General features: G+C 41.1%; 1 protein-coding gene across 6 annotated transcripts in view; it reads left to right on the top strand.

The window, feature by feature from the left end:
- The window catches only part of PAK1 (p21 (RAC1) activated kinase 1), a 201,874-nt gene that overhangs the window by 69,288 nt on the left and 109,077 nt on the right, over positions 1–23,509 (top strand). For 4 of the 6 annotated variants that reach the window (XM_033862198.2, XM_033862199.2, XM_033862201.2 and 1 more), the window contains one exon: positions 17,722–17,932. In XM_033862198.2, the coding sequence (XP_033718089.1) occupies positions 17,743–17,932 (190 nt within the window). In that variant the 5' untranslated portion in view covers positions 17,722–17,742. Of the gene's footprint in view, positions 1–3,757; positions 3,903–17,721; positions 17,933–23,509 lie in introns of those variants that run through there. The other 2 variants (XM_033862200.2, XM_073808390.1) reach the window with 2 other exon arrangements.

The following is a 23,509-nucleotide window of genomic DNA, read 5'->3' on the forward strand; positions in this document are numbered from 1 at the left end:
ATTGGAGTCAGCCTTTTCAGACTAGTTTTTTCACTTAGCAGTATACATTTGGGGTTTTTCTAGGTCTTCATGGCTTGATAGTTCATTTCTTTTCTTTTTTTTTTTTTTTTTGCGGTACGCGGGCCTCTCACTGTTGTGGCCTCTCCCGTTGCAGAGCACAGGCTCCGGATGTGCAGGCTCAGCGGCCATGGCTCACGGGCCCAGCCGCTCCGCGGCATGTGGGATCTTCCCGGACCGGGGCACGAACCTGTGTCCCCTGCATCGGCAGGCGGACTCTCAACCACTGCGCCACCAGGGAAGCCCAATAGTTCATTTCTTTTATTGCTGAATAATACGCATTTTATGGATGCTTGTCTATCCATTCATCTATTGAAGAATATCTTGGTTACTTCTGAATTTTGGCAATTATGAGTATGGCTGCAATAAATATTTGTGGACAGGTTTTTCAACTCATTTGGATAAATACCTAGGAGTGCAATTGCTAGATTGTATGGTAAGCCTATATTTAGCTTTATAAGAAACTGCCGAACTGTCTCAGAGTGGCTGTACTATTTTGCATTCCCCCAGTAGTGAGTGAGAATTCTTGTTGCTGCACATCCTCACCAACATTTGCTGTTATCACTCTTTTGGGTTTTAGCCATTCTGATAGGTAAGTAGTGGTATTTTGTTGTGTTTTAATTTGCAAGTCCCTAATGACATATGATGTTGATTATCTTTTCATGTGCTTATTTGCCATCTCTATATCTTCTTTGGTGTGGTGTCTGTCCAGATTTTTTTGGTCCATTTTTTGATTGGGTTGTTTGTTTTCTTATTGTTGAGTTTTAAGAGTTCTTTGTATATTTGGAATATAAGTCCTTTATCAAACGTGTGTTTTGGTAATATTTTCCCAAGTCTATGACTTGTCTTTTCATTTTCTTAATACTGTCTTTGGCAGAACAGAAGTTATAATTTTTAAATAAGTCCAAGTTATCAACCTTTTCTTTTATGGATTGTGGTTTTGTTGTTGTATCTAAAAAGCCATCACCCAATCTAAGGTCATCTAGGTTTTCTCTTTTGTTATCTTCTCGTCATTTTATAGTTTTGCATTTTACATTAAGGTCTGTAGATACATTTTGAGCTAATTTTGTGAAAAGTGTGAAGTCCGTGTCTAAATTGTTTTGCAGGTGGATGTCAAGTTGTTCTCGCACCATTCATTGAAAAGACTGTTCTTTCTCCATTGAATTTCCTTTGCTCATTTGTCAAGTATCAGTTGACTATATTTGTGTATGTCTATTTAGGGTCTCTATTCTGTTCCACTGATATATTTGTCTGTCCTTTCACCAATAACACACCACCTTTATCACTGTAGCTTTATAGTAAGTCTTGAAATCAGGTAGTATTAGTCCTCTGATAGATATCTATATGTAGTTATAGTTATATTGATCAGATGCGTTGCCTAGGCTACATCCCAGACCAGTTGAGTCAGAATCTCTGCTAGGACTTCACTATATATTTTTAAAGCTTCCCTGGTAATACTGATACACAGGGCGAGTTAAAAACTGCCATACTCAAACCATAAACTTCTTGAAGGTGTAGTCCTGTTCGATGGTGTGTATGTCTCTGGTGGCTTGTACAAGATGCTTAAATAGTTATTGAATGAACAAATGATTAAAAGAACTGAGTGTGTTTATTCTGGAGAAGAGAAAATGTGCATGGCCTTGATAGATCACCATATACACATATCTGAAAGCCTTTAATATGATTTGGCATTGAAGGATGTTTTCTGAGTGCTCTAGTAGCCAGAATTGGAAGTTTACAGAGAGGCACCTGGCTGAATATTAGGAAGCACTGTCTCATAGTGCTCGTTGCAGATGAGCTTTCTGTTCCTGCATATTCCAGCAGAGCCTATCTGTAAGAGCAAATGCTGCATGGGATGGGAAGTTGGGTAAGGTCATGTTATGATTATTGATGATTACTTTGAAAAACTATGTCCAAGACTGTGGACTCTTTTTGATTCTCCTCTCATTCATAAGTTGAAGGACAAGGGTGTGGGCCCAAAAGAACATCCTAAAACTACTTTGAAGCTGAGTCCTCATAGTGCAGCAGATCCCTCCAGTCTGTATTACTGACCGATTCTCTGTGTGGGCAAGGGGATCTTCAAGAAATTTCCTGTCTCCTCTATCAAATTTGAGACTTTGATAGTTGGAATAACACAAGTACTCAGGGTCTGGGAAAGGTGAAAAATACTTAACAGAAGAGCTCTTTCTGTCCTCCTGGAGTTCTTCCTCTACATCCTTCTGCAATTAGATTACTTTGGGCATATCAAATGGAGGTGTAGACATCTGTCAGGGAAAATTTCTCTCTAGCACACTTAAATTATTGATCAGACATAATGCTGGTTACCTGCTCTTTGCCAGGCTGTAGGGAGAGGGATATGGTAGTCAATACAAAGATGACTGACATGGCAGAGAGAAATAAAGCATAGGCTTAAGAGTCAGACCAAAGTTGGAATGACTCAGCCATTTACCAGCTGTGTGGTCCTGGGGAAGTCACTGCCCTCTCTCACTCATCACATCCTGTCTTTTACCGAGTTCGGCTGCTGCTTCTTCCAAGCTGTATGCTTAGAATATTCTTGTTTCTTCTCATCTCTTCTTCCAATATGTTATTCTAAATCATTACCGTCTTCTTCTGCCTGGAGTTCTGAAAGAATCTACTGATTTGTCTTCTTATTTCCATAACTCTCCCCTCTGTTCTCCATTCAGCAGTCAGTGATTTTTAAAAAATATAGATTAGACCTTGTCATTCTGCTTAAAACCTTCCAAAGCTTTCCCATTGCTAAAGCCTAGAACAAATCCCAGACTCCTAGTTATGACCCACAAGAGACCCTGCCTAATCTGACTCCTGACATGTCTCTCAAGAGCAAGACATAGATGGGTAGTTGACGAGGGAATTTGACGTCCTACGGAGCATTTGGAAATGTGTGAAGATGTTTATTATTGTTTCAATTATTGAGAGGCACTACTAGCATTTAGGGGGTCTGGGCCAGTGTTGGTAAATATTCTGTATTGTTCTGCTCAGGGCCCTTTACAATGCCTGATTCACAATATGTGTTTAAGAAATCCTTATTGTACAAAACCATATGCTTCCTGGGACTCAGTTTTGACACATGTGAATTGGTAGTGTGTCTAATTCATAAGGTTGTGGGGAGACAGACATAAGATTTTGTAAAGTACCTGGTACACAACAGCACTAATAAATGGTAGCTGCTGCTGAGCTTTCTTTGCTTAGAAGCAGCTATAAGCATCTGCCCAGTGTTTTCCCTAGGGCATTAGAATTAGCACCTGACACCTTTGTTCGAGGCGGTGGGTAGGCGCATTTCTTTCCTTGAAGCCTAATCTGATAGAATGCTAGGTTTGATTTGAGTTGTCCTGGAGTCCAGACCCAGCTGGAGAAACTAAGGCACAGAGGAGTTCTGGTTCTCTTCCTTGACTCTGGGGCCCACCCAGGAAGCTCTGACAGTCCCTGGAAAGACTGGATTCACTGAGAAATTACCCCCTGCTGAAGACTAGGTTGGGGAGAATAGCTGAGAGGGTGGCAAGGTAGTAGTCTCCCCGCCTTCCCTCAGAGCCTCTTTGCAGAAAGGAGAAGCGCGGTTTTCTCCCGCCTCCTTCCCTCCCTTATTTCCCCGCCCCTTCTGCTTCGCCAACCCTGGAGCAGAGCTTTCGCTGCGCCCTGCGAGGGCGGGGGCGTGTTGCGCCCTGGAGCCAGAGCTGGGGCGGCCGAGCTGCTGGGAGCCCGGCCCCAGCTAAGTAGAGCCACCTGGGTGGAGCCCAGGGTGTTGCGCGGCCGGCCAGGCGTGAGGGAGGTGCGGCTTTGCTACAAAAACCGTAAGCAGAGATGCCGGGGCCATATCCCGCCGCCAGGTAATGCTGGCCCACCCTGGGGCGCGCTCAGCTGCGCGGTGCTGGGGCGGGGGGTGGGGGGGGGGACGTCTCTGCTAGCTTCCGGGGAGTGGTGACGCGAGTCCGGTAGATTTAGGGTCTCTTCCTTTAAGAGACCCTAAGTGAGAGAAGGGGTTTAGGGTGGAACCCCCAGATGAGCCCACCCAGGCCTAGGCCATCCCTGGAATCAGAGCTCTGGCTAGGGAAGAGTGTGAAGGGGAAGCTGGTTTTGGGGGAACTTGCTCTGCCTCAGGAGCCTTGCCCCTTTGCAAGCACCCTTCTGCTTGGCGGCTAGGGTGATGCTTCCCTCAGCCTTGGATTAGCGGCTGGCGTGCTGGGACCATGGGGGCTTTTCTCTTGGGTGCTGGGGGGGGCATTGCATTATAAGTGACTTGTTAAGAGGTGGAGTAAACTGAGAGCTGTGAGACCTGGGGTGGGGTGGGGGCGCTGGTCCTGTTCAGGCAGCCTCTGTGGGGCCTCAGTTTCCTTATCTGTGCAATGAAGGGCTTGACATTTTGTTTGTGACTCTGGCATTTTCAGGCTGTCAAACTGCCTTTTGGACAGGTGAGTTGGTAAAAGCCCCAGAATGGACTGCAGAAATGTCCCCCTCAACACTGTAGGAGATAGGCAAACTTGGGACACAGACCTTGGAGGCAAACTTGGGAAGAAGACCTTGGTACCCTGTCTTCCAGCCAGTCTTTTGAATGGCATCTTACTGGGCTGCTCAGGACCCCGTGGCTTCACAGACGAGGCAGAGGTTGAGAATGCTGATTATTTTAGTGTTGAGTGTAGGTATATTGGGTGTAGGGAGATGGGGTTGGGAAGAAGCAGATCAAGGTATATTAATGGTTTTTCTCCAAACTGGCCAATTGTTCGATACTTGGGCATAAAGCTGCTTTAAACTTGGCTGTCTTCTCTGGAGCTTCCTCCGTACTCCGTCAAGCTAATGACAGACCTTGAGGCTGTGTAATGTCTTAATCGCTATAATTCTTTCCTTTTTGATCATCTGAAACTAAGAAACACATGTCAGGCCTGATACTAACCTACCTTGATTATTTTGGACTGCCTTCCTCCCCCCAGTTGTTCTGTGACTCTACCTCCTTATCATCTTCTCCCCACTTTTCTTTCTGCTTCCTACTCCTGAACATTTTTCCTGTCCTGCGCTCTACCCACCTTTTCTCCCATCCCCACTTTCTCCATTCTTACTGCTCCCCTTTCTAATCCCTTTCCTCTCATGCTTCGCCTTTCTAATCCTTTCCCCTCCATAGCAGATTTTTCCTGATCACTATCTTATGTACCATCCCCATCCCTGTCCCTTCATATTCACACGAACTACTCTTTAATTTTTATTATGGACTTGACATTGTATATTTATTTGCTTATTTCTTTGCTTCTCTTACTAATCCATAAAGTTCATGAACACAGGGACTTTGTCCTGTTCAGCTAGATTAGTACTGGTACACTGTAGATGCTAAATAAGTGTTTGTGGAATAACTGAATATGTGTGTGTGTGTGTGTGTGTGTGTGTGTGTGTGTGAGAGAGAGAGAGAGAGAGAGATTGATTAATGTAGCTGCTGAAGGAGGAGATCATTCCAGGTGAGAGGAGGGAGTACAAGCCAAGGAGTAGAGGGAGAAGAGAGAATGAGAGGATGGCTTTTGATGGGAGAAGGGTCACCTCCTTCACTGTAACTGGGTGGTACAGTGCAGGGAAGCATACAGATTTAGGAGTGGGAAGATAGAGTTCTTCTGCAAAGATTTCTGTTTTCTCATTGAAATTTGGCTCATTGGCTAAGGGAAGGGGTGAATGAGAAGCCCAGTTGATGCTCATTTGAGGCAAGGTAATCATAAGTAGGGAGAGCCTCATAATTTTCAAGCTAAAACAGTCAACCAGGTAATGTTCTCTAGGATACTCAGCTGTTTCAGTCTAGAGACAGTTTGGAGAGAGTTGAGCTCAACCATCCCAAAGCTGGGATTTTGTCAATTGAATTTTGGAAAGGGAGAGAAGGCAAGGGGGTTGATTGTTCTTGTTTTTGTTTTTTATCAGATTTACCTTGCCTCAAATGAGCATCAACTGGGCCTCTCATTCACCCCCTCCCTTAGCCAATGAGCCAATAGTTTATTGTTCGTACTGTTATGAGCATGGGTGTACAGATAGCTCTTACAGACCCTGCTTTCAATATTTTGGGGTATATACCCCAGAAGTAGAACTGCTGGATCATATGGCAATTCTGTAATATTTTTAATTTTTTGAGGAACTGTTTGCTCTACTGTTTTCCATAGTGGCTGTACCATCTTATATTTCTACCAGTAATTCATAAGGGTTCCAGTTTCTCCACATCCTCACCAACACTTGTTGTTTTCTGGGGTTTTTTGATAGTAACCATCCTAAGGGTATAAGGTGGTGTCTCGTAGTTTTGGCTTGCATTTCCCTAAATATTAGTGATGTTGAGAATCTTTTTTTGTGCTTGTTGGCCATTCATGTATCTTCTTTGGAGAAATGTCTATCCAAATCCTTAGCCCATATTTGAATTGGGTTGTTTGTTTTTTTTGTTGTTGAATTTTAGAGGGTTCATTTTTTTTTTTTTTTTCGGTACGCGGGCCTCTCACTGTTGTGGCCTCTCCTGTTGCGGAGCACAGGCTCCAGACGTGCAGGCTCAGCGGCCAAAGCTCACGGGCCCAGCCGCTGCGCGGCATGTGGGATCTTCCTGGACCGGGGCACGAACTCGTGTCCCCTGCATTGGCAGGCAGACTCTCAACCACTGCACCACCAGGGAAGCCCAGGTTGATGGTTTTTGATGTTTAAGTGATTTTGTTGGACTATGTTTAGGGAAAAAAGAAAGTGATTGTAGTGGGGACTAACCGATAGTGGATTGGAGCTCAAAAGAAAGTCTGGGAATTGTAGTGGAAGTTCTTGAACAAGTGAGCTACATGGATAGGAAGTTGTGTTTGGAGTATATATGATTCTCTCTAGATATTGGAGTCAATGAACATTTTGAGGATAAGGTCCAGGGTGTGATCATGGGAGTATTGGCTAACTTGGACTATAGGTCAGCAAATGAAATAGCCAGAGTATTGGAGGGGTCATCATTGTGGCTGTTGAATCACCTAGAATGTTAACTGGAAGGGTACAGAAGAACACTGATCTAGGGACCTTTGAGTGGAGTGTCCAGGAAGTAGGTATTAGGCGGCAAGGGAGTGTGATAGCAGCCAGTGGAGGCTACTCAAAGGAACAGAAGTTTTACAAGAGGAAGAAAAAGGAGTGGTTTGGAAATGGCACTGAAAATTAAGGACCACACTGATAGGTTGGATGTAAGAGAGAAAGCAGCCTTCAGTTGAGAGAGCTGCTAGAGAAGTCTCTTTCTCAGGAGATAACCAAATTTCTTTTAAGGCAAAGAGGCAAGGGGAATGAGCCCATGACAAATGGGAAGTTCCAGAGGAAATAGTGGGAGGGATCCAGAGTCAGGAAAGGGTTGAGGAATTTGGTCAGATTAGAGGACATACAGGAAAGGTTGGGTTTGAGAGTTTGGGTGGTCAAGGCTGTCTGAAGTAAATGGACACTGGAAGCTTGATTAAATTAGTTGTGATTCTCTTTTAAAGGAGAGAGGGCAGTCTAGTTTCATTCTTTTGTTCCTAATACTTCCAAGAGAATATGTTCCTTTGAGGCAGCGTGTGGCAGTGTGGGAAATCATAGGATATGTTCAGGCAGATTGACTGGAAGATCATCTATCTAGGAGACAGCAGAATAGATTCCAGTGTTTCTTGGGAGGTTAAACTAGATCACCTTATTGGTTCCTTCAGCTCTCAGATTGTATGAGCCTCAGGTTTTAGTGATTATTTTCTCATTTCAGGCCATCCGTGGGGAGGGCTGGAGGTTTGAAGCTTAAATTTGAATTTTTCCCTTAACTATTGGGAATAGCTCAACGGGGGATACAGGTCAGGAATTTCCCAAGATGGTAGGAGGAGGATTATAAGACATTTGGTGCTGGTTTCTGTGAGTGACTCTAGTGACTATCTGCATGGGTGATAGGGGTGAGGAAGATGTGTAGTATTATTGGTAGGGGGAGGAGAGGGTGAAGGTATAGGGTCAACATAAGTTAATTTAAGTCTCTGACTCCAAATCTCTCTGCCTTTTCCATTTCACTTTGCTGCCTCTCATACCTCTCCAATTGTAGGAAGTTTTCCAGGTATTCTGTTTCATTGAGTGATCTTAGCTAAGTTGCATACCCTTATGGGTTTCATGTTAGAACTATGAAATAAAGATTTGGAACTAGCTGATTTTTCAAGATCCTTCCAACTCCTGTGTTTTTCTTCTCTAAACCAGGCTGCCTTTTAGTCAGTGAACCGTTACTAATTACCTAGTTGTGCCAGGTCTGTGCTGGGTGGGACTCGGGGACATAGACATTAATCAGACTTAGTTTTGTCCCTTGACTTGTTCATGGTCTGGTGAGGTTGATATCATGAAATATGGAACCTGCTGCATAGAATTATGTATAAAATGCTATTAAATTTGGGGCAAGGTAGAAATAGGAGGGCTGTGTGAAGGTTTTGTAGAGGAAGTGAATCAAGCGGGGTCTTGAAGAATGAGTAGGAGTTTTCTTGGCAGACAAGTTGGGACATTTTAGGCAGAGAGAACAGTGTGGGCAAAGGCAGTAGCCTGAAAGCAGATTGGGTTGGAATGACAAGTTTAGAGATAGAAGAGATGAAACTGGATAGATGAGTGGGGGATGAGAACAGGTATTTTTTGAACATCTATTTTGTGTCAGGCAGCATGCCAGGAGCTTTTATATATGCTTTTCAATTCTCATGATAGCTCTGTAAAATAGACAATCCTATTTGTATTTTAAAAAAGAGGAAACTGAGGGTCAAAAATTAAAGTAGCTTTCCTAACAGCTCAGAAAGAGCTTCCAGTTTTCCTCCCTGCTACCTTAGCAGTTGCTTTCTTGTTGCTAAACCACTGCGAGTGGCTGGAGGCTGCACAGCGGGAATGTCTTTGACTTGTCAGAAGGACATCCCTCAGCAAATTCAAGACTGTAGCATTCCAGGCTTCTGCCAAAGAAAACCTCCTGGCACAATTTAATTAAAGATCAGATTCTCATAACCAGGTGTCAAGGGCATGCAGTACTCCCCAGTCTTGGGTGGAGTGTTGAGCATGCCAGTCTTAGCAGCTCTGAGTTGTTGGAACTGAGAAATGTGATTAATACATGAGATAGGTTTTATTTCTTTTTTCCTTCCGCATCTTCATTTAAATAATGGTCTGAGGTAATATTAAAGGTTATCTAGTCCATTCCTTTGCCTCTAGAGTGAACAGTGAGGTATGGTGTGGTGGAAAGAGAGGTGATTCTGCAGTCACACAGACTTCATTTCAGGTTCCTGCCTCTGCTCTCCACTAGCTGTGTGACCCTGGGTGGCTGGCAGCATCTCTGAGATTTTGCTTCTTCTGATTTGTTCACTCTTTTATCCCCAGCGCCTAACACAGTCTGGCAAACAGTAGGTGATGAATAAATATTTACATGAATGAATGAGAAAAATAATACCAACCAAATAGATTTCCAGGTTTTCTTGTACACTCCATTAATGTTAGTGGTTATTGAAATATCAGCCCCAGGTGATGGCTGAAACCCTATTTGTAAAGACAGTTAGTCCAGAAGGTTCAATGGGGATACTCTTAAAAGAATTTTAGCAACTTTGTTAGTCAATTTAGAGAACTCTCCTAAATTCCAAGTCCCATTGTGTGAGCTCAAGGCACCACAGAGTCGTCAGTGCAGATGGATAGCAGCTGGTCCCCTCCTCCAGGGAACACTTCTTTTCTCATTGTCATCCCTCAGCCTTTTTTAATCAACAGCGTCATCTTTTATTTTTAACATGGGACATTCATTGTACAGATCTAGAACTGCTTAGAAAGGACCATTTTTCTGACTAGCGCTGTATGTATTGCAGAAAATGAAAGGTCCTCTGTGATTGCTGTGTCCTACTTTTTCACCTTCATGTTGCGTTCTACCACACTGTACTCTCACACATGTTATTCCTATGATCTGGGATATATTTGCCTTCGTTGTTCTCTGTCAAAATCATTCATTTTATTGTCTGTTTTCCTTGGTCAAGGTAATATACCAATGCCTGGGCCTATCCCAGACCAATTAAAATCAGAGTTAAAGCAGTGGTATTCCCCCCGCACCCCTGCCGCCCCCGCTTTTTAATTAGGAAAATCTGAAACATACAGCAAAGTTGAAAGAATTTTATAGTGAATACCTGTGTAATCGCCATGTAGATTCTTCTACCATTAACATTTTCATGTTAACTTGCTGTATCACATCCATTCTATATTGACATGTATATTATATCACATCCCTATGTTCATCCACTAATGTATCTTACTTTTTAAAAATGCATTTCAAAGTAAATTGCAGATATTAGTATACTTCCTCTCTTAAGTACTTCATCTGGTGTTTTCAAAAGCTCCTCGGGAATTCTAATAGTCCAGAGTCAAAGACCACTAGTCTGACCTATTTATTCTTTAAGCCCCTGCTCTTTTTTTTTTTTTGGCTGCACTGCGCAGCATGTGGGATCTTAGTTTCCCGACCGGGGATGGAACCCATGCCCCCTGCAGTGGAAGTGTGGAGTCCTAACCACTGGATCACCAGGGCATTCTCCTAAGCCCCTACTCTTAACACCACTTCTTCTGAGAAGCCTCACTGATGACCTCAGTTTAATATAGTCTTTCCTTTCTGTTTCTTCTGACATTTTACTGCTTGTACTATTCTACAGCACTGTTCACAATTGGCCTGACATTGTGGTGTTCTAGGTCCTGTCTGTTTTGCTTACTAGACCGTGAGAACCTCTAGAGTCGGGAACATATTCATTTATTTATCTCTATATCCCTGGTTTCTGGCATAGCACCTTACAAGTAAGTACTCATTAAAAATTATTTGAATTGTACTTGAATGAAGAGCCTGCAACTGCAGTAAAAGGTGTGCATAACTTTCACATGGCTGATTTGAGGACCAAGAAATTATTTATCTTCTCTGTTGCTTGCTCATGGCAGACATTTAGTAAATATCAATCTTAAGTCCAGCCCAAACATGTTTATATATTTCTATATTTGCCATTGGCTAGATTTGACGGATCTAAATGTAAATCAGAAGTAACATAGTTTAGGTCAGAATAGGTACAGCGGGGTGAGAATTACCTCAAGTATAGTTGGAAAATCCTTTGGCAGAGAGTCAGAAGACTTGAGTTCCAGTCCCCACCTTTAAATTTCTGTGTGATCTTTGGCAATTTCTTTCTGCTTTTTGGACCTCCGTACTCCTGTTACGTGAGGGGGTCAGATTAGATGACCTCTAAGGTTGCTTCTGGCTTTGATGTTATGTGTATCTTAAAATCTTTGATTATCTTGGCTGTGATTTATACTTGTGGCTGTGGAATCCAGATGTGGTAAAGTAGAAAGAAGTAATTGTTGGTGAACATACTCCTCTGAATCCCTGACTGGTTTTGTTCAGTATGTAAAGTACCTTGTACATACTGGCTACTTGAAAAGTGTTTTCTTTCCCTTTTTTCTACTCTAGCACTGTATCTTTATGCTTTTTATAGAAAAAGAAACATAAATCACTTCCCCTCCTTGGTTGCCTCTTGACTAGTGTCTGTCTAGAGACTGACTGCTCAGGAGGAAACAACAGTTTGCAGCTCATAGGTGAAGAGAGTTCTATTAGGACTATAGCTAGTAAATAACAGAACCAGGACTTAAACTTGTCTGATTCTAACTCCAGTCATCTTTTTACTATATCGCCCTGCCAGTGGCCCTTTTGAAACCTCACAGTGATCCTACATTTATTATAGAGTCATTCAGTTGATTAATAATTAGTACTTCAGTATAATTAGTTGCTTATAAATTAGTACTTCAGTATAATTAGTTGCTTATAAATTAGTACTTCAGTATAATTAGTTGCTTATAAATGAGACTCTGGGGCATTGGTAACACATGGTCAATCTGTCTTTCTCTCTGTTATATCAGTTTGTCATCTAGGATAGATAAAGGTTAGTAAAGATTTTAAGATACACATAACATCAAAGCCAGAAGCAACCTTAGAGGTCATCTAATCTGACCCCGTCACGTAACAGGAATACGGAGGTCCAAAAAGCAGAAAGAAATTGCCAAAGATCACACAGAAATTTAAAGGTGGGGACTGGAACTCAAGTCTTCTGACTCTCTGCCAAAGGATTTTCCAACTATACTTGAGGTAATTCTCACCCCGCTGTACCTATTCTGACCTAAACTATGTTACTTCTGATTTACATTTAGATCCGTCAAATCTAGCCAATGGCAAATATAGAAATGTATAAACATGTTTGGGCTGGACTTAAGATTGAGGAACTTTCATTCTAAATGTTGGCCTCGGGCTTAGCTTTATTCTGCAGCTTGTCAGAAGGCGTTGGCTTGTCATCCTTCCAAATCTTTGACCAGCAGAGATTGCTAGAAGATTTAATATATATTTGGTCATGTTATTCAAGAGCTGAGTGTATTTCTTGCAAATCAAAACTACAATGAGGTAACATCACACAGGTCAGAATGGCCATCATCAAAAAACCTACAAACAATAAATGCCAGAGAGGGTGTGGAGAAAAGGGAACCTTCCTACACTGTTGGTGGGAATGTAAATTGGTACAGCCACTATGGAAAACAGTATGGAGGTTCCTTAAAAAACTAAAAATAGAACTACCATACAACCCAGCAATCCTACTTCTGGGCATCCGGAGAATACTGTAATTCAAAAAAAGATACATGCACCCCAATGTTCGTTGCAGCACTATTTACAATAACCTGGACATGGATGCAACCTAAATGTCCATCAACAGAGGAATGGATAAAGAAGATGTGGTACATACATACAGTGGAATATTACTCAGCCGTAAAAAAGAACAAAATAGTGCCATCTGCAGCAACATGGATGGACCTAGAGATTGTCATACTGAGTGAAGTAAGTCAGACACAGAAAGACAAATATCGCTTATATGTGGAATCTAAAAAAAAAAAGGGTACAAATGAATCTTATTTACAAAACAGAAATAGAGTCACAGATATAGACAACAAACTTATGGTTACCAGGGGATAAGGGTGGGGACAGATAAACTGGGAGATTGGGACTAACACATACACACTACTGTATGTAAAGTAGATAACTAATAAGAACCTGCTGTATAGCACGGGGAACTCTACTCAATACTCTGTAATGGCCTATATGGGAAAATAATCTTTAAAAAACAGTGGATATATGTATTTGTATAACTGATTCACTTTGCTATATACCTGAAACTAACACAACATTGTAAATCAACTATACTCCAATAAAAATTTTAAAAAAAGAATTCTTTTTCCTATCAGGATTGAAAATTTGGGCTTGTTTTCCTATAAACAAAGTTTAGAATAGTGTATGTTTTAAAATGTGCTAATTATTGTGCTAGGTATAGATGGACAAAATGACCTCTGAGTGGATCTATGAAGTGTAAAGAGAGTAAAGACTTGTGCAGAAGCCATAGGAAAGGACTGGATGGAGGGCTGCAGAGAAACTGGAAAGTAGTGTAAAAATATTAAGTCCAAGTAAGTTCAAAGGAAAGGTTCAAGAAGGCACAAACTTGTGTTCTGTGAGTATAGTTGAAAGTACTGGCACTGTTTAGCACTGAGAAAATAGATTTTGGGCGGTGGAGGGAGTCTTGAGAGATGATTTCAGGTACGTAAAGTTCTGAAGAGGCAATAGACTTTCACTGAGTAGCCCTCATATAGGATTTAGGAATAATAAATGGAAGTAGTGTTTGTTCATTTGTTGTTCTTTTATTTATTCATTTGCTTGTTCATTTGTTCAACAAATCTTTACTGATTACCTGTTCTGTGCCAGGCCTGGTGTTGGGGATTGCGATGACTGAACTTTGTTCTTGAGGAGTTCATAGTCTTAAGTCTGGCAGGGAAGGGAAGTGCAGGGAGAGGCAAATGTGTAAACAAATAATTGCAATTCAGTGTGAGAAGATAAAACAATATAAGTGAGGGCTTCCCTGGTGGCGCAGTGGTTGAGAGTCCGCCTGCCGATGCAGGGGACACGGGTCCGTGCCCCGGTCCGGGAAGATCCCACATGCCGCGGAGCGGCTGGGCCCGTGAGCCATGGCCGCTGAGCCTGTGCATCCGGAGCCTGTGCTTCGCAACAGGAGAGGCCACAACAGTGAGAGGCCCACGTACTGCAAAAAGAAAAAAGCAATATAAGTGAGAGCTCTCTAAATGAGGTCACCAAAGATAGAATAGGCTGACTCGTGAGAATGTAGATTTCCTATCACTGGAGGTTTTCAAGCACAGGCTAGATGACCTGGGCTGGAATGTGGTACAGAGTATTCAAACATTGTATTCCAACAACAGATTTTAGGTTTTAATAATTTAGAATTTTTTTTGAAATTGGCGATCTACCACCTAGAGTTCTCCAAACACAGTGGAAGAACTGAGAAATGAAGAAAAGCCTTATCAGAAAGGTTGATGAAGCCTTTCTTTTTTTTTTTTTGCAGTGTGCGGGCCTCTCACTGCTGTGGCCTCTCCCATTGTGGAGCACAGGCTCCGGACGCGCAGGCCCAGCGGCCATGGCTCATGGGCCCAGCCGTTCCGCGGCATGTGGGATCCTCCCAGACCGGGGCACAAACCCGTGTCCCCTGCATTGGCAGGCGGACTCTTAACCACTGCGCCACCAGGGAAGCCCTGATGAAGCCTTTCTTGGTGAAATTCTGGGCTGTCATCCTGGAAAGGAGTAATATTCAATGAAGCTTTTGGCTGAAGGACCTAAGAGGCAAGGAAGGGCCTGCTTAGGGTATCAGGTGGCTGCAGGGAGTGTAATTTTGGAACTGGCAGTCTGGAGTGGGAAGGTACTCTTGAGAGCTGGGCCAGTAGAAATTCTCTTTGGGGGAGCTGAGGGACTTGAGTTGGGGCTGGGAGGGAAAGCAAAGACAAATCTGCAAAATGAAACTGGAAGAAATGGATAAAAAGCACACCACCCAGAGAGTTACTCTAGATTAACAAGATTGTCCTTGCTTACTTGATTTCTTTTGTTCAGAAAGAGAAGTGAGGAGCAGTGGGTTTGTCAGAGGTAGGTCAGGATGAATTATATAAACAGATGAAGTTTAAATTTGATCTTAAAAGATGAGTAAGATTTTCATCAGTCAGAGGAGGGAGAAATCACTGACAAGAAGCATTGGGGTTGGGGGGTGTAGGGCAAGAGGAGGGTAAGAGACTACTTGGCAAATTCAGGAGAACAGAGATTTCTGAAGTGTGGTTTGAATGCAAGCTGTGTCCAGGTACAATGGCTTAGTTTGTGAGGCAGTTCAATATCAAAGATTGCAAAGGACTTTAAAATTTCGTCTGTACTGAATTCCTTAAAGGCAAGGTATATAACTATGTCAAACTTTTGATTAATAGAAATATTTATTGAATCCACTGTTGAGTTAGATACTATACTAGGCTCTTTTGGATTACAAAGGTGACAAAATCGTGCCTGATCTTTGGGTTACATTCTTCTGGCGAAGATAATTAAAACATAGTAAAAATAAATGTGATAACCTGGAAATATACCCATTGCCTTTGGAGTGTGGAGGAGGGGACCTTAACTTCTTGAAGGTGAGAACATTTCAGAAGGGCTTCATAGGAGAAATAGCAGTTGAGGGGCTTCCCGGGTGGCACAGTGGTTGAGAGTCCGCCTGCCGATGCAGGGGACGCTGGTTCGTGCCCCGGTCCAGGAGGATCCCACATGCCGCGGAGCGGCTGGGCCCGTGAGCCATGGCCGCTGGGCCTGCGCGTCTGGAGCCTGTGCTCCGCAACGGGAGAGGGCACAACAGTGAGAGGCCCGCGTACGGCAAAAAAAGAAAAAAATAGCAGTTGAAGGATGAGTGAATTTGAGGATAGGGAAATTGGCATTCTAAGCAGAGGGAACAGCATGTGTACAGGAATGAAAGTGTGAAAGCTACAGTATACTTGAAGAAGTTGGGTGTGGCTAGAGTATAAGGGGAATTAGAGGGAGTGGTAGTGGTGGGAAATGAAGCTGATGGTGGAATGGGTTAAACAATGGGAGGGCCTTTAACAGCAAGCTAAGGAGCTTTAGCTTTTATTCTGGGATGTCACTGAAGGGTTTTAAGTAGAGGTATGAGTGTTTTAAGATCACTGATGGCGTGTGGAGAAAGGATTGAGGGAAAAAATGGATGCAAGGGATCATTTAGCTCTGCATTTATTAGAAAATGTTAAGACTCCTATAGATTTTGTCCATAGCATTTAAGTAGTTAACTTCTAAAGCAGTGGTATTCAATTCTGGCAGGCACTGGGATCACTAAGTTTTAAAATTATAAATTTTGGGCTTAACCCAGCCGTACTAAATCAGAATTTATGAGGGTCATACAAGGACATCTATATTTCTGAAAAGTTTTGGTGATTATTACACTGTTTTGTTTTGTTTTGTTTTGTTTTTTTGATGATTAGAAACTTCAGTCTAAAAAGCACTGTTGTATTTGACTCTAAGGAGCTTACATTCTAAATAGTCATGGTTAAAGATATAATTTCCAGGGGCTTCTCTGGTGGTGCAGTGGTTGAGAGTCCACCTGCCGATGCAGGGGACACGGGTTCGTGCCCCGGTCCGGGAATATCCCGCATGCTGCGGAGCAGCTAGGCCCGTGAGCCATGGCCACTGAGCCTGCGCGTCCGGAGCCTGTGCTCCGCAATGGGAGAGCCCACAACAGTGAGAGGCCCGCGTACTGAGAAAAAAAAAAAAAAGAAAGATATAATTTCCAGTGTAGCATGAAGAATAATGAGAAACTTTATTAACTCTGGATATATTCATATTTATCTATTGTCAAGCACACTTATTTAAGGTAATAACATCTATCTTCACTAAAACTACTGGTTCCATCTGATAGGGATTTTTTCCCTTTTCTTTTAGATTTTATTCCTTCTGTTTCCGAGAAGCACTGGAAATTGCCTGTAAATTCAGCACCATATAGGACAAGATGGTTAATGCATTGATCATCATATATTTAGAACAAGGTCAAATTTTAGAGGAAGGAGATACTGGAGAGATGATAAAGGCCAGGGATCAGCAAACTTTTCTTGTAAATGACCAGATAGTAAATACTGTAGGTTTGTGAACAACCTAAATATTTTAGGCCTGTTGCAACTACGTAGTATTGCCATTAGAATGTGAAAGAAGCCATAGACAATATGTAAGTGAATGGATGTGGCTGTGTTCCAGTAAAACTGTTTACAAAACCAGCAGCTTTACTGACCATTGGTATAGTGATACAATTCCTACCAGAGAAGGAATGATTTTCCTAAGGTAACAAAATTAGAGCTTGGCAGAGAACTCACTGTGTGGAATACTGTTGGCAGTTTTATTTAATCTTCATGTGAATGACTGAATGGAACCCAAGTGGTTAAGGAATTTCTCTAAAGCTTGTTAAGTAGCACAGGGATTCGTTCTCAGTTTAACTGGGCCAAATTTCTGCCTTTTAAATCACATCATGGTGGCTTTTTGTGCTCTCCGATGCCTTAGATAGGAGAATGAAGAGAAAAGCAAGAACCTTGTGAATTTTCAGCAGTGCTTGGCACAGAGTAGGTATTACATCTTTGAGTATGGTGGACTGAATAAGATAGCAGTAGTCATGGTATGCAGTGGAAGGGCTCGAGGTGGGTCCTGGAGGAAGGGTTGTAAAATTTGGATTCCTTTAAAATTTTCAATACCTATTTCCTTTTGCTCAAAAAATAATAAAAGAGTTATGTTCTTCTTTCTGATTCCAGTAGCTGCTGCTGGTGCTGACAATGTCGAATAACGGCCTAGACATTCAAGACAAACCCCCAGCCCCTCCGATGAGAAATACCAGCACTATGATTGGAGCTGGCAGCAAAGATGCTGGAACCCTAAACCACGGTTCCAAACCTCTGCCTCCAAACCCAGAGGAGAAGAAAAAGAAGGACCGATTTTACCGAGCCATCTTACCTGGTGATAAAAGTACAGTATTTCATTTCTTTCTCATCATTTGTATACTTAAAAAAAATTTTTTTTGGTAACCTGAATATAATATTTGTCCCTTCCTTGATTTAATTTTCCTTTAATTCCTCTTTTTCTCATTAAATATTTTCCTTATTCCTTATCTTCTTTTCCTGAAATGACTGTGAAGTCAAATGGAAAATAGACCCATTATTATACTCTATTAACTATATCTGACCAAAATTCTAGGAAAATAATTATGCTCTTGCCAGATTTTGGGCAATCTGAAGCCATATATTTACTTTTTTTTTTTTTTTTTCATTTTAACATCTTTATTGCAATATAATTGCTTTACAATGGTATGTTAGTTTCAGCTTCACAACAAAATGAATCAGTTATATCTATACATATGTTCCCATATCTCTTCCCGCTTGCGTCTCCCTCCCTCCCACCCTCCCTATCCCACCCCTCCAGGCGGTCACAAAGCACCGAGCTGATCTCCCTGTGCTATGCGGCTGCTTCCCACTAGCTATCTACCTTACGTTTCGTAGTGTATATATGTCCATGCCTCTCTCTCGCTTTGTCACCGTTTACCCTTCCCCCTCCCCATAGCCTCAAGTCCATTCTCTAGTAAGTCTGTGTCTTTATTCCTGTTTCACCCCTAGGTTTTTCATGACATTTTTTTTTCTTAAATTCCATATATATGTGTTAGCATACGGTATTTCTCTCTCTTTCTGACTTACTTAACTCTGTATGACAGACTCTAGGTCTATCAACCTCATTACAAATAGCTCGATTTCGTTTCTTTTTATGGCTGAGTAATATTCCATTGTATATATGTGCCACATCTTCTTTATCCATTCATCCGATGATGGACACTTAGGTTGTTTCCATCTCTGGGCTATTGTAAATAGAGCTGCAATGAACATTTTGGTACATGACTCTTTTTGAATTATGGTTTTCTCAGGGTATATGCCCAGTAGTGGGATTGCTGGGTCATATGGTAGTTCTATTTGTAGTTTTTTAAGGAACCTCCATACTGTTCTCCACAGTGGCTGTATCAATTTACATTCCCACCAACAGTGTAAGAGGGTTCCCTTTTCTCCACACCCTCTCCAGCATTTATTGTTTGTAGATTTTTTGATGATGGCCAGTCTGACTGGTGTGAGATGATATCTCATTGTAGTTTTGATTTGCATTTCTCTAATGATTAGTGATGTTGAGCATTCTTTCATGTGTTTGTTGGCACTCTGTATATCTTCTTTGGAGAAATGTCTATTTAGGTCTTCTGCCCATTTTTGGATTGGGTTGTTTGTTTTTTTGTTATTAAGCTGCATGAGCTGCTTATAAATTTTGGAGATTAATCCTTTGTCAGTTGCTTCATTTGCAAATATTTTCTCCCATTCTGAGGGTTGTCTTTTGGTCTTCTTTATGGTTTCCTTTGCTGCACAAAAGCTTTTAAGTTTCATTAGGTCCCATTTGTTTCCTTTTGTTTTTCTTTCCATTTCTCTAGGAGGTGGGTCAAAAAGGACCTTGCTGTGATTTATGTCATAGAGTGTCCTGCCTATGTTTTCCTCTAAGAGTTTGATAGTTTCTTGCCTTACATTTAGGTCTTTAATCCATTTTGAGCTTATTTTTGTGTATGGTGTTAGGGAGTGATCTAATCTCATACTTTTACATGTAGCTGTCCAGTTTTCCCAGCACCACTTATTGAATAGGCTGTCCTTTCTCCACTGTACATTCCTGCCTCCTTTTTCAAAGATAAGGTGACCATATCTGCGTGGGTTTATCTCTGGGCTTTCTATCCTGTTCCATTTATCTATATTTCTGTTTTTGTGCCAGTACCATACTGTCTTGATTACTGTAGCTTTGTAGTATAGTCTGAAGTCAGGAAGCCTGATTCCTCCAGCTCCGTTTTTCGTTCTCAAGATTGCTTTGGCTATTCGGGGTCTTTTGTGTTTCCATACAAATTGTGAAATTTTTTGTTCTAGTTCTGTGAAAAATGCCAGTGGTAGTTTGATAGGGATTGCATTGAATCTGTAGATTGCTTTGGGTAGTAGAGTCATTTTCACAATGTTGATTCTTCCAATCCAAGAACATGGTATATCTCTCCATCTATTTGTATCATCTTTAATTTCTTTCATCAGTGTCTTATAATTTTCTGCATACAGGTCTTTTGTCTCCTTAGGTAGGTTTATTCCTAGATATTTTATTCTTTTTGTTGCAATGGTAAATGGGAGTGTTTTCTTGATTTCACTTTCAGATTTTTCATCCTTAGTGTATAGGAATGCCAGAGATTTCTGTGCATTAATTTTGTATCCTGCTACTTTACCAAATTCATTGATTAGCTCTGGTAGTTTTCTGGTAGCATCTTTAGGATTCTCTATGTATAGTATCATGTCATCTGCAAAGAGTGACAGCTTTACTTCTTCTTTTCTGATTTGGATTCCTTTTATTTCCTTTTCTTCTCTGATTGCTGTGGCTAAAACTTCCAAAACTATGTTGAATAAGAGTGGTGAGAGTGGGCAACCTTGTCTTGTTCCTGATCTTAGTGGAAATGCTTTCAGTTTTTCACCATTGAGGATGATGTTGGCTGTGGGTTTGTCATATATGGCCTTTATTATGTTGAGGAAAGTTCCCTCTATGCCTACTTTCTGCAGGGTTTTTATCATAAATGGGTGTTGAATTTTGTCAAAAGCTTTCTCTGCATCTATTGAGATGATCATATGGTTTTTCTCCTTCAATTTGTTAATATGGTGTATCACGTTGATTGATTTGCGTATATTGAAGAATCCTTGCATTCCTGGAATAAACCCCACTTGACCATGGTGTATGATCCGTTTAATGTGCTGTTGGATTCTGTTTGCTCGTATTTTGTTGAGGATTTTTGCATCTATGTTCATCAGTGATATTGGCCTGTAGTTTTCTTTCTTTGTTACATCCTTGTCTGGTTTTGGTATCAGGGTAATGGTGGCCTTGTAGAATGAGTTGGGGAGTGTTCCTCCCTCTGCTATATTTTGGAAGAGTTTGAGAAGGATAGGTGATAGCTCTTCTCTAAATGTTTGATAGAATTCGCCTGTGAAGCCATCTGGTCCTGGGCTTTTGTTTGTTGGAAGATTTTTAATCACAGTTTCAATTTCAGTGCTTGTGATTGGTCTGTTCATATTTTCTATTTCTTCCTGATTCAGTCTTGGCAGGTTGTGCATTTCTAAGAATTTGTCCATTTCTTCCAGGTTGTCCATTTTATTGGCATAGAGTTGCTTGTAGTAATCTCTCATGATCTTTTGTATTTCTTCAGTGTCAGTTGTTACTTCTCCTTTTTCATTTCTAATTCTATTGATTTGAGTCTTCTCCCTTTTTTTCTTGATGAGTCTGGCTAATGGTTTATCAATTTTGTTTATCCTTTCAAAGAACCAGCTTTTAGTTTTATTGATGTTTGCTATCGTTTCCTTCATTTCTTTTTCATTTATTTCTGATCTGATCTTTATGATTTCTTTCCTTCTGCTAAGTTTGGGGGTTTTTTGTTGTTCTTTCTCTAATTGCTTTAGGTGTAAGGTTAGGTTGTTTATTTGAGATGTTTCCTGTTTCTTAAGGTAGGATTGTATTGTATAAACTTCCCTCTTAGAACTGCTTTTGCTGCATCCCATAGATTTTGAGTCGTTGTGTCTCCATTGTCATTTGTTTCTAGGTATTTTTTGATTTCCTCTTTGCTTTCTTCAGTGATCACTTCATTATTAAGTAGTGTATTGTTTAGCCTCCATGTGTTTGTATTTTTTACAGATCTTTTCCTGTAATTGATATCTAGTCTCATAGCGTTGTGGTCGGAAAAGATACTTGATACAATTTCAATTTTCTTAAATTTACCAAGGCTTGATTTGTGACCCAAGATATGATCTATCCTGGAGAATGTTCCATGAGCACTTGAGAAATATGTGTATTCTGTTGTTTTTGGATGGAATGTCCTATAAATATCAATTAAGTCCATCTCGTTTAATGTATCATTTAAAGCTTGTGTTTCCTTATTTATTTTCATTTTGGATGATCTGTCCATTGGTGAAAGTGGGGTGTTAAAGTCCCCTACTATGAATGTGTTACTGTCAATTTCCCCTTTTATGGCTGTCAGTATTTGCCTTATGTATTGAGGTACTCCTATGTAGGGTGCATAAATATTTACAATTGTTATATCTTCTTCTTGGATCGATCCCTTGATCATTATGTAGTGTCCTTCTTTGTCTCTTCTAATAGTCTTTGTTTTAAAGTCTATTTTGTCTGATATGAGAATTGCTACTCCAGCTTTCTTTTGGTTTCCATTTGCATGAAATACCTTTTTCCATCCCCTTACTTTCAGTCTGTATGTGTCTCTAGGTCTGAAGTGGGTCTCTTGTAGACAGCAAATATATGCGTCTTGTTTTTGTATCCATTCAGCCAATCTGTGTCTTTTGGTGGGAGCATTTAGTCCATTTACATTTAAGGTAATTATCGATATGTATGTTCCCATTCCCATTTTCTTAATTGTTTTGGGTTTGTTATTGTAGGTCTTTTCCTTCTTTTGTGTTTCTTGCCTAGAGAAGTTCCTTTAGCAGTTGTTGTAGAGCTGGTTTGGTGGTGCTGAACTCTCTCAGCTTTTGCTTGTCTGTAAAGGTTTTAATTTCTCCATCAAATCTGAATGAGATCCTTGCTGGGTAGAGTAATCTTGGTTGCAGGTTTTTCTCCTTCAACACTTTCAATATGTCCTGCCAGTCCCTTCTGGCTTGCAGAGTTTCTGCTGAAAGATCAGCTGTTAACCTTATGGGGATTCCCTTGTGTGTTATTTGTTGTTTTTCCCTTGCTGCTTTTAATATGTTTTCTTTGTATTTAATTTTTGACAGTTTGATTAATATGTGTCTTGGCGTATTTCTCCTTGGATTTATCCTGTATGGGACTCTCTGTGCTTCCTGGACTTGATTAACTATTTCCTTTCCCATATTAGGGAAGTTTTCAACTATAATCTCTTCAAATATTTTCTCAGTCCCTTTCTTTTTCTCTTCTTCTTCTGGAACCCCTGTAATTCGAATGTTGGTGCGTTTAATGTTGTCCCAGAGGTCTCTGAGACTCTCCTCAGTTCTCTTCATTCTTTTTTCTTTATTCTGCTCTGCAGTAGTTATTTCCACTATTTTATCTTCCAGGTCACTTATCCGTTCTTCTGCCTCAGTTATTCTGCTATTGATCCCATCTAGAGTATTTTTCATTTCATTTATTGTGTTGTTCATCATTGTTTGTTTCATCTTTAGTTCTTCTAGGTCCTTGTTAACTGATTCTTGCATTTTGTCTATTCTATTTCCAAGATTTTGGGTCATCTTTACTATCATTATTCTGAATTCTTTTTCAGGTAGACTGCCTATTTCCTCTTCATTTGTTAGGTCTGGTGGGTTTTTATCTTGCTCCTTCATCTGCTGTGTGTTTCTGTGTCTTCTCATTTTGCTCATCTTACCGTGTTTGGGGTCTCCTTTTTGCAGGCTGCAGGTTCGTAGTTCCTGTTGTTTTTGGTGTCTGTCCCCAGTGGCTAAGGTTGGTTCAGTGGGTTGTGTAGGCTTCCTGGTGGAGGGTACTAGTGCCTGT

The sequence above is a fragment of the Tursiops truncatus genome, chromosome 8 (genome assembly GCF_011762595.2).
Source record: "Tursiops truncatus isolate mTurTru1 chromosome 8, mTurTru1.mat.Y, whole genome shotgun sequence".
Classification (NCBI taxonomy): domain Eukaryota; kingdom Metazoa; phylum Chordata; class Mammalia; order Artiodactyla; family Delphinidae; genus Tursiops; species Tursiops truncatus.